Source organism: Plasmodium chabaudi (assembly GCF_900002335.3).
Source record: "Plasmodium chabaudi chabaudi strain AS genome assembly, chromosome: 10".
NCBI classification, from domain to species: Eukaryota; Apicomplexa; class Aconoidasida; order Haemosporida; family Plasmodiidae; genus Plasmodium; species Plasmodium chabaudi.
Window position 1 is genome coordinate 184,127 of NC_030110.2, and position 12,563 is coordinate 196,689.

Consider the following 12,563-nt stretch of genomic DNA (forward strand, 5'->3'; position numbering starts at 1 on the left):
CTAAATGCTTAACTATCTGTATTTTTTTGTTCTTAATCTGAACTGAAAACATACATATATAATACATATGCTTTTTATTTTTTATTTTTTATTTTCTTTATTATTATTTTTTAATTTAATTATATATTTTTAGTGTGTTTTTTATACATAGTTTCTTTGTGGTGAAAAACATTATAAATTAAAAAAAAAGGTGGTGCAAAAAAAACCAACGATAATAGAATACATACATGCAAATATTTTTGCACATTTTATCGAATATCAAAAAATAAATGATTTGTTTTATTTTGTGTTTAAGCGATATATGATCTAAATAATTCATAAACCATTATAAAACTGTTTTTAAATTGTACCAACATTCTTCACATGTAGATCGATCATAGATCGATAATAGATCAATACCTAAATGGCTAAATCGATACGATATCATATGCCCTTTTTCGATTGCAACTGCATTAATTTATTAGGGACTACAGTTGTATGATTTTAAAGAACCATTAAAAAACATATATGCTACATATGCCTAAGCAATTTGGCAATGAAGTATATACACACTTACATGCATATATATTATTAATCTACATATTGAATAATCGTGTTTTTATTCGTTTCATTTTAACTATATTGTATAATTAAAGAATAATGTGCATCATTTTTAAATGTTCTAATCGTTTTTCATAAAGAATATTTAAAAAAAAATGCCATGATCCTTTATATTGTGTTTTTATTTTATTTAGCCACCTTTAATTTTGTTATTTTTAGTTTCACCACTATTATCCATTTTATGTTATTCTATTTTATACTTTTATACACTTTTGACGTAATACAACTCTATGAAATATTTTGTGGCGAATGTCGATGCAGCAATAAATAGTATAGAATGGATGTGGCTATATTTTTATTTTATATTTATTAAGTATAATGTGGTTAATTTTTAAGCAAATAAATGATTCAAAATTAGTTTATTCCTATAGTTTTGTTTACATTATTTTTTTACATAAATCATATTATCTTCGAATAATATATACAACACTGTTGCATCTTTAAAAATTTATATATGCATACACTCAAATTTGTAGTTCAAGGTTTAAAGATCATACAAAAAATGATATATGCTAATGAGCACTTAAAGGATATGCACATTTTTAATGTGTATATTCCATTTTCTGATGTTTAAGAATAATTATAAGATCGTTTTATTTTGAACATTTTTTATATTGTTGCATGGCTTAATAAATTGATAACATCATTTTTGTGAAAACTATTTAACCATTTATATATGCATATCATAATAAAATAAAATACAAAATTTGAAAATCCTTAAAAAATAAATAAAATAATGTACAATAGTATAAATTATATAAAATATAATGCCATGAATTTTTACATGCCCCCAAAATAGAATAAAATTACACAATATATATACACATACTTTTTTTCATAATATTTTTTTAACGTAAAAAATACCAGCATTTCAAGAATAAGCAATTATAATTATGTAATTACAATTTATAGAATAACTATAAGACGTGTACCTATATGTATATATGTGCTTGCTTAATTTATGTTAAATTTATATATAAAATCAAACGATGCTATATGCACACAAGGACAAAGACAATCATTTTTATTCAAAATAATTCAAAGAAATACTGATGGTTATTAAAATTTTATAACGATTTCATATGAATTTTATAAAAAATATATGATATACATATTTTATTTATTTTATGTAACTCTTTTTTGTTATACTATGTGTATTTATGTTTGTTTGTTGCTAAGAATGAATCGCAGTTTACATAAGAATTGTATGCAATTAATATAAGCATAAGAACCAAGTTTCAATACAGTCGTATTACTTAAAAAATATAATTAGTAGTATTTCTAAGTTATTAGGATAATATTATTCTATTAGCAATTCCATGAATGATAGATATTATACTTTTTTGTTTAACCGGTTGCGGACATATTGATACATGTTACACGATTTAATTAGCTTAATTATTTTTCATCGCAGTTTTTCCATATATTATTATAACAATATACCTTTTATTATTGTTAACATTACAGCAGTATTCCATTTTTAGTGAAATCTATTACAGGAATTGATGGAACTAAAAAAAATGGACTTGTTGGTATGGGTTAATGGAAAAGAAAAATTGTGAATAAACACAATTTCCTTTTTTTCTTAAATATATGCATTTTTTATCATAAGAAAAATTAAAGCGTTATTCTATGATATTTTATGCTAAAGTATTTTGAATAAAAACAAATAAATATAATAAAAAGAAAAATATCCAACAATACTATGCATATAGCATATCTTAGTTCTACGAGAGTATTAGCCTTTTCAATAATATTTTTTTTAATTTTATGTATTTTAAACTAAAAGTATGCTTTTTTAAATCATAAAATTTAATCAATGCATAAAAAAGGAAAACAACTTTTTTTAAAAATTACGATCAATGGTGTTTCTTATATACATTCATTTTAATATCAAGTAAAAAAATTGCATATATTAAATTATATATATGCATATGCACATAAAAATCAGCCAAATATTATATATGACTTTTCTCTTACATTTTGGCAATAACATTATATAATATGACACATAAAAAATTATATATTATTATTTTGTATGTTGCTAAGAATAATTATTAATGTAATTATATATATAATAATATATATGTACATTTATTTTATTATTATTTTTTTTAATTAGTTTTTATATTAAATTAATTTCGTGAAAGCAATTACTTATATATAATTTGTTTCTTTCATCAAACATGCTATACATATGTTTATAAGTACAAATATACGCTTATATAATATGTATACAATATTTATACTTCATACCATATAATCGTCATGAAATTATCATTACACTGAGGAACAGAAAAAAAAGATATAAAACGAAGATACATATTTATATTTCCTTCCAAATGTTTGGATATATTAAATGACGAATAGTTTTAAAAGCGCTTTTTTAAAGTATACTGTATACGAGGATACACAACATAATAAAACAAAATAAATCATTGTTGTCAATATGCATATCACATATATTTGTGAATAGCTATATGAAATACTTAGAAACGTAAGTTTATATTCGTACGAATATATACATATATATGTATATATATTCGTATGTAAAGATATCTGCTACTGCGATTTTTCCGATTTAAAATGAGCGACAATGAATTCGATCAAATCTCAGAAGATAACAAGAGTGATGTAAGTTTATAAAGAATGCCACACGAATACATATGTGCACATACATATTACAATACTCATTTCATACTTCTATTTTTATAAAAAATAGGAATATATATATGTTTTGTCAAATATATTACTCTAAAATTCTGCATATCCTTAATAAATAAATTATTTTTCTTCGTTCTCAGACAAATGATAATCCTGAAAATGTAAACCAACAATATGAAGAACAAGAAGACGCCGAAAATGGTACAAATGAGAAAACAAAAAGCTATACTTTTAATTGTGAAAGTTACCTCAATGATTGTTACATAAAATAGTAAATACTAATGTGCATAATAAATAATGAATAATTTTTACAATTTCTTCAGGTTCGGAACAAAACTTACAAAATATCTCCCAAAATGCAGATTCTGGTGATACAAATATTAATAATATTAATTCAGTCCATCGTAATGTTCCAATAAATGAGCCAAACTTACCCCATGCATTTCCTAACATACCACCTCCTATGCCTGGGTTACCACCACCGAACGCCCCTGGTATGGTACCTCCGAACATTCCCGGAATGCTGCCTCCAAATATCCCAGGCATGCCCCCTAATATGCATAACATGCCACTTATGATGCCCCCAATGAATTATATGATGCCTCCAAATATGAACCACTTTCTTCCGCCCAATATGATGAATTTTCCACCACCTCCATTTATGATGAAAAATAATCAAATGAAAAATGCGAATTATATGAACAATCAAAATATGTATGGTCAAGGCATGGAAGGTGGAGCCCCAATTAATAATAGACCTCCATACATACAAGGGGGCCCGGGAAATATTAATAATTTTGGAGCACCAGGATTAAATAATCCTCCATTTTTTATACCTCCAAATGTTCCATATATGCCTGGCTATATGAAAATGGGCAATAACGAAAATGAAAGCGGTATGGGGCCCAACAATATACAAAATCCTAATATGGATGCTAATCAACAAGAACAAGGATTTTATCCATTTAGTAATAATGCGGACGGTGACGATGCGAATCAAGACAATAATGATGGCGAAGAGGGGGAAGATGATAATCAAACGGGCAAAAAAAGGGGAAAGGGAAAACTGAATTATCAGAATATTGATGGTGAAAATTACGATGATCACTACTCATTTAAGAGTAATATTGTAGGAGGAGGGAAAGGACATCATATAGCAGACGAATCTTTATATGGAACCCAAGAATTTTCCATAATTAAAGAAAAGGCAAGAAGATGGAGAATGCTAAACAGTAAAAAATATTCTAAAAAAAAAAAGTATGGTGTTGTTGAAGAAAAAGAAGAAATGCCTTGTGAGCATTTAAGAAAAATAATAAAAGAACATGGTGATATGAGTAATAAAAAATATAGATATGATAAAAGAGTATATTTAGGTGCCCTTAAATATATACCCCATGCAGTTTTTAAGTTATTAGAAAATATACCAATGCCATGGGAACAAATTAAAAATACAAAAGTTATTTATCATATAACAGGAGCTATAACATTTGTAAATGAAACTTTTGTTGTTATAGACCCGTTATATATTGCCCAATGGGGTACTATGTGGATTATGATGAGAAGAGAAAAAAGAGATAGAAAACATTTTAAAAGAATGCGGTTCCCACCATTTGATGATGAAGAACCACCATTAGACTATGCAGATAATATTTTAGATATAGAACCATTAGAATGTATACAAATGAAATTAGATAAAGATGAAGATAAAAGTGTTATAGATTGGTTTTATGATTCAAAACCATTATTATATGATAAAACTCATATTAATGGTACTAGTTATAAAAAATATAAATTATCATTAGAGCAAATGGGGGTATTATACAGATTAGGAAATCAATTATTTAGTGATTTTCAAGATGATAATTATTTTTATTTATTTAACTTAAAATCATTTTATACTGCTAAAGCTTTAAATATGGCAATCCCAGGGGGTCCGAAATTCGAACCCTTATACAGAGATATATATGAAGATGATGAAGATTGGAATGAATTTAATGATATAAATAAAATTATTATTAGGCAACAAATTAGAACAGAATATAAAATTGCATTTCCATATTTATATAACAATAGACCAAGAAAAATTGCTGTAAGTAAATATCATTCACCTATGTGCGTATATATCAAATTAGAGGATATCGATTTGCCTCCTTTTTACTTTGACCTTATAATTAATCCCATCCCTTCTTATAAAATTAGAAAGGTAAGTAAAATGGCAAAGGATAATCCACACTTTGAAAAGTTTTCTTTGAAATATACAAGAAGAAAATTCTTTTACGAGGAATCTTACGAAAATAATGAAGCTATTGATGCGGCTAACACTACTGACGATAATAATAAAAAAAGTACAGGTTCTAGTACGGATAACGAGAAAATGGCTAGAAAAAAAAAAAAAAAACATACTAGTGATAATGATAAATACACGAAAAAGGGGCACAGAAAGGATCGAGGAAATCACAGTGATGATTCATATTCTGACAGAATGGAAACCAGTAGTAATAGTAGTAGTCAAAGTAGAAGAAACAAACGCCATTCTAAAAATGATAAAACTGGAAAATCCAAAGGAAAGAAGGATAAATATGAGGACAGCTATTCTTCTGATAGCAATTCAGAGAAAAGTGATAGCGAGAGAAAAAGCCGAAAAAGAAACAGAAAACGAAATGATGATAAGAATAGTAAAAAAAGAAAAAACCCATACAAAGATTATGATAATGATGAGGATGAAAGAGAAGAAAGTAGTCGAAGTAACAGCGAAGGAAATACTACAATTGTGACGAATAAGAAAATGAAGTTGGTAGTTAAAAACGTAGAATGTGGAATGCTACCACTTTTGCATAACTACCCATTATACACTGAAAGAACAATCAATGGTATTCAATTGTATCACGCACCTTATCCTTTTAATAAAAAATGTGGTTATACTAGAAGAGGTATTGATATTCCACTAGTTCAACAATGGTTCAAAGAACATATATCTACAAATTATCCTGTAAAAGTTCGAGTATCTTATCAAAAACTTTTGAAATGCTGGGTATTAAACCATCTTCATTCTAAAAAACCTAAAAGTATGAAAAAGAAGTATTTATTCAAAATATTTAAAAGTACAAAATTTTTCCAATGTACTGAAATGGATTGGGTAGAAATTGGTTTACAAGTTTGTAGGCAAGGATATAATATGTTAAACTTATTAATACATAGAAAAAATTTAAATTATTTACATTTAGATTATAATTTCAATTTAAAGCCTGTTAAAACATTGACTACAAAAGAAAGGAAAAAATCACGTTTTGGAAATGCCTTTCATTTATGTAGAGAAATATTAAGATTAACTAAATCGATTGTTGATTCACATGTGCAATATCGATTAGGTAATATAGACGCATATCAATTAGCAGATGGGCTACAATATATATTTGCACATGTTGGTCAATTAACTGGTATGTATAGATATAAATATCGATTAATGAGACAAGTAAGAATGTGCAAAGATTTAAAGCATTTAATTTATTATAGATTTAATACCGGATCAGTTGGAAAAGGTCCAGGTTGTGGTTTATGGGCACCTTTATGGAGAGTATGGATATTTTTTTTAAGAGGTGTTATTCCATTATTAGAAAGATGGTTATCCAATTTATTAGCTAGACAATTTGAAGGAAGAGTTTCTAAAGGTATTGCAAAAACTGTTACAAAACAAAGAGTTGAAAGTCATTTCGATTTAGAACTAAGAGCAGCAGTTATGCATGATATCATTGATATGATACCTGCGGGTTTAAAAAATAATAAAGGTAAAGCTAGATTAATTCTACAACATTTAAGTGAAGCATGGAGGTGTTGGAAAGCTAATATACCATGGAGAGTAGTAGGACTTCCATTACCTGTTGAAAATATTATTATCAGATATATCAAATTAAAATCGGATTGGTGGATTAACGCTACATATTATAATAGAGAAAGAATAAAAAGAGGTGCAACTGTCGATAAAACAGTATGTAAAAAAAATTTAGGAAGATTGACCAGATTGTGGTTAAAAGCTGAACAAGAAAGACAACATGAATATTTAAAAGATGGGCCATATGTTTCTGGAGAAGAAGCTGTAGCTTTATATACTACTGCAATACATTGGTTTGAATCGAGGAAATTTACGCATATTCCTTTCCCCCCATTGAATTATAAACATGATACAAAATTGCTAATTCTGGCATTAGAAAAATTAAAAGAAACTTTTACAGTAAAAAATAGATTAAATCAATCACAAAGAGAAGAGTTGGGTTTTATCGAGCAGGCATATGATAATCCCTATGAAACATTATCACGTATAAAAAGACATTTATTAACCCAACGGGCTTTTAAAGAAATATCAATAACATTTTTAGATCTTTATACCCATCTAGTGCCAGTATATGAAGTAGATCCTTTAGAAAAAATAACAGATGCATATTTAGATCAATATTTATGGTATGAAGGAGATTTGCGAAATTTATTTCCAAATTGGGTTAAGCCTTCTGATAGTGAACCACAACCATTATTGGTTTATAAAATGTGTCAAGGAATAAATAATCTTCATAATATTTGGGAAACCAAAAATAATGAATGCGTTGTTATGTTACAAACGCAATTTAGTAAAATTTATGAAAAAATCGATTTAACATTATTAAATAGGCTACTTCGACTAATTGTTGACCATAATATAGCAGATTATATTACAGCAAAAAATAACACTAATATTACATTTAAAGATATGAATCATATTAATTCATTTGGTATAATAAGGGGTTTACAATTTTCTTCATTTGTTTTTCAATATTATGCTATAATAATTGATCTATTAATTTTAGGTCTTACTAGAGCATATGATATAGCAGGCCCATATAATGACGTTAATCAATTCTTAAGCTTTCAAAATGTGAATATCGAAACTAGGCATCCAATTAGATTATACTGCAGATATGTCGATAAAATATGGATACTTTTTAAGTTTAATAATGATGAATCAAAAGATTTAATTCAAAAATTCTTAACAGAAAACCCTGACCCAAATAATGAAAATGTTGTGGGCTATAATAATAAAGCATGTTGGCCAAGAGATTGTAGAATGCGAAAAATGAAACATGATGTTAATTTAGGTAGAGCCACCTTTTGGGAAATACAAAATAGAATACCACGATCGTTAACTTCATTGGATTGGGATCACTATAACACATTTGTTAGTGTATACTCTAAAGATAATCCTAATTTGCTTTTTTCAATTGCTGGGTTTGAGGTACGTATACTTCCAAAAATTAGGCAACTAAGTTATGGAATAAACATGTATACATCATACATAAATGACTATTCCGGAAAAGGAAATTCAGGAGCAAATGCATCAAACACTGAAGCATCAAATGCATATGAAAAGAATGTTGTAATTTCTTCTGGAACCAAAGAAGGAACCTGGAAATTGCAAAATGAAGTCACAAAAGAAATCACAGCAGAAGCATATTTAAAAGTGTCAGAAAAAAGTATGAAACGATTTGAAAATAAGATAAGACAAATTTTAATGTCATCAGGAAGTACAACATTTACTAAAATTGCTAACAAATGGAATACATCACTAATAGGTTTAATGACATATTTTAGAGAAGCTGTTTTAGATACAGAAGAATTATTAGATTTATTAGTAAAATGTGAAAATAAGATACAAACACGTATCAAAATTGGTTTAAATTCTAAAATGCCTTCTAGATTTCCTCCTGTTGTTTTTTATACACCTAAAGAATTAGGAGGATTAGGAATGTTATCTATGGGTCATATTTTAATACCTGAATCAGATTTAAGATATATGAAACAAACAGATAATGGAAGAATTACACATTTCAGAGCAGGTTTATCACATGAAGAAGATCAATTAATACCTAACTTATATAGATATATATCAACTTGGGAAAGTGAATTTTTAGAAAGTCAAAGAGTATGGTGTGAATACGCATTAAAAAGAAGTGAATGTCATAATCAAAATAAAAAAATAACTTTAGAAGATTTAGAAGATTCATGGGATAAAGGTATTCCAAGAATTAATACACTTTTCCAAAAAGATAGGCATACCTTAGCATATGATAAAGGCTGGAGAATAAGGCAATTATTTAAACAATATCAAATTATCAAAAGTAATCCCTTTTGGTGGACTAATCAAAGGCATGATGGAAAATTATGGAACTTAAGTAATTATAGAACAGACATGATACAAGCATTAGGAGGAGTTGAAGGAATATTAGAACATACATTATTTAAAGGAACATTTTTTCCAACTTGGGAAGGATTATTTTGGGAAAAAGCTAGTGGTTTTGAAGAATCTATGAAATATAAAAAATTAACAAATGCTCAAAGAAGTGGTTTAAATCAAATACCAAACAGACGATTTACACTTTGGTGGTCTCCAACAATAAATAGAGCAAATGTATATGTTGGTTTTCAAGTCCAATTAGATTTAACTGGTATATTTATGCATGGAAAAATACCAACTCTTAAAATTTCTTTGATACAAATATTTAGAGCACATTTATGGCAAAAAATACATGAATCGCTAGTTATGGATTTATGCCAAGTATTCGATTTAAATTGTGATTTATTAGATATTGAAACTGTTCAAAAAGAAACTATCCATCCAAGAAAATCATATAAAATGAATAGTTCATGTGCAGATATATTACTTTTTGCTAATTATAAATGGGGTATATCAAAACCATCTCTATTATCTGATGAAGATAACATTTTTGCCAATAATCCTGAGATTAAAGGTACTAACTTTAATTCTTTTGCTAATTATCCATACACTTCTAATCAGTATTGGATAGATATACAACTTAGATGGGGAGATTTTGATTCGCATGATATTGAAAGATATAGTAGAGCTAAATTTTTAGATTATACTACAGATAATTTGTCTATATATCCATGCCTAACTGGAGTATTAATTGGTGTCGACTTAGCATATAATTTATATTCAGCATATGGAAATTGGTTTAATAATTTAAAGCCACTAATGCAAAAAACCTTACAAAAAGTTATACAATCTAATCCATCTTTATACGTATTAAGAGAAAGAATACGAAAAGGACTACAATTATATTCTTCTGAACCTACTGAACCATATTTAAATACACAAAATTATAATGAACTATTTTCTTCACAAACTATTTGGTTTGTCGATGATACAAATGTATATAGAGTTACAATTCATAAAACATTTGAAGGAAATTTAACTACTAAACCAATTAATGGTGCTATATTTATATTAAATCCAAAAACTGGTCAATTATTTTTAAAAATTATTCATACATCTGTGTGGATAGGACAAAAACGTTTATCACAATTAGCAAAATGGAAAACTGCAGAAGAAGTAGCTTCTTTAATTAGATCACTACCCATTGAAGAACAACCAAAACAAATTATCGTCACAAGAAAAGGTATGTTAGATCCATTAGAAGTTCATTTACTAGATTTTCCAAATATCATAATAAAAGGAACAGAACTTAACTTACCATTTCAAGCATTATTAAAATTGAATAAAATTGGAGACCTAATATTAAAAGCTACACAACCACAAATGCTGTTATTTAATTTATATGATGATTGGTTAAATAATATATCATCCTTTACAGCTTTTAGTAGATTAATATTAATTTTGAGAAGTTTACATATAAATCCACAAGAAACTAAAATATTATTACAACCCAACAAAAATATAATAACACAACCACATCATATTTGGCCATCATTTAACAACAACCAATGGATTAATTTAGAAGTACAATTAAAAGATTTAATCCTAAATGATTATGCAAAAAGAAATAATGTTCACATTGCTTCGTTAACACAAAATGAAATCAGAGATATTTTACTAGGTATGGAAATTACTCCACCATCTATACAAAGACAACAAATAGCCGAATTAGAAAAAACTAATCTAGATAATATAGAACAACAAATGAAAGTCACTACATCGAAAACTACTACTAAACATGGAACAGAAATTATTGTGTCAACATTATCACCCCATGAACAACAAACCTTTACAACAAAAACTGATTGGAAAATTAGGTACTTATCTAATAATTCCTTATTATTTAGAACAAAAAATATATACGTAAATAATGCTTCTACTGCAATTAGTTCAAAACAAGATCCTCTAAGTTCTGGATCAATGAAAAACACTACTATCAGCTCAATAAACGATTATACATATGTTATAGCAAAAAATTTATTAGAAAAATTTATTTGTATATCCGATTTAAAGATTCAAATTGGTGGATTCTTATATGGTTCATCTCCACCAGATAATTCATATGTTAAAGAAATTAAATGTATACTTATCCCACCCCAAATAGGAAATTATCAATCTGTGACATTATCCAATTATATACCTACTAATAAATATATAGAAAATCTAGAATTACTTGGCTGGATTCATACAGAAACTACTAATTGCTCAAACACTAGTAATCATTTGACTACATATGATATGGTCTCACATTTATCATTTTTTCAAGAATTTAAAATGAAAAAAAAACAATCGGATCAATCAAAAGAAAATTATTCAGATGACGATATGGACGGAAATGCAAATAATGATGACAATTCTGTTGATCCATCAAAAGTATGGGATAAAAATAAAACAATTATACTTACGTGTTCATTTACTCCTGGTAGTTGTACTATCAATGCCTACAAATTAACTGAAGAAGGATATTCATATGCAAAAAGCAAAAAAAATTCAGCAGAATTATACTCATATCCAAATATTGCTAACCTATATGAACAAGTTCAAATTTTATTGTCAAATGTATTTGTTGGATTCTTTTTAGTACCTGATGATAATATATGGAATTATAACCTTATGGGAATTAAATTTAACAATAATCACAAATACGCAGCTCAGCTTGATATGCCACAACCCTTTTATGCAGATATACATAGACCAAACCATTTCTTGCAATTCTCTTTGCTTGAGCAACAAGAAGGGGATGCAGCTGATGTTGAGACATCCTTTATTTGATTTTATTAATATAATCCAAAATAAGAAATGCATATTCAAGTAAAGAAATTAACATATACATATGTAGAAAAAATAATACACACATAGAGGCATGTATGTGTTACTATAATAATGCTTCAAACTTTAAATACTTTTTACTAAAGATCCCTTAATTTTAAATCCTTTTTTGTGCACACAATAATGTACGTTTTAACTTTAGTTAATTTTTTTTATTCATTCTTTATTTTAACTATAAGTATATATTTTTTTCTTTGCAAATTGCAATTAA

The 12,563-nt window shown here is 27.0% G+C and overlaps 1 protein-coding gene across 1 annotated transcript; it reads left to right on the plus strand.

The window, feature by feature from the left end:
- Positions 1-3,186: 3,186 nt before the first annotated feature.
- Positions 3,187-12,295, plus strand: PCHAS_1004000 (pre-mRNA-processing-splicing factor 8, putative; the record flags this gene model as incomplete). Its single annotated transcript, XM_016798252.1, has 3 exons — positions 3,187-3,234; positions 3,405-3,465; positions 3,588-12,295. 3 exons carry the CDS (start codon positions 3,187-3,189, stop codon positions 12,293-12,295), a joined length of 8,817 nt encoding a protein of 2,938 aa, XP_016655487.1.
- Positions 12,296-12,563: the final 268 nt, after the last annotated feature.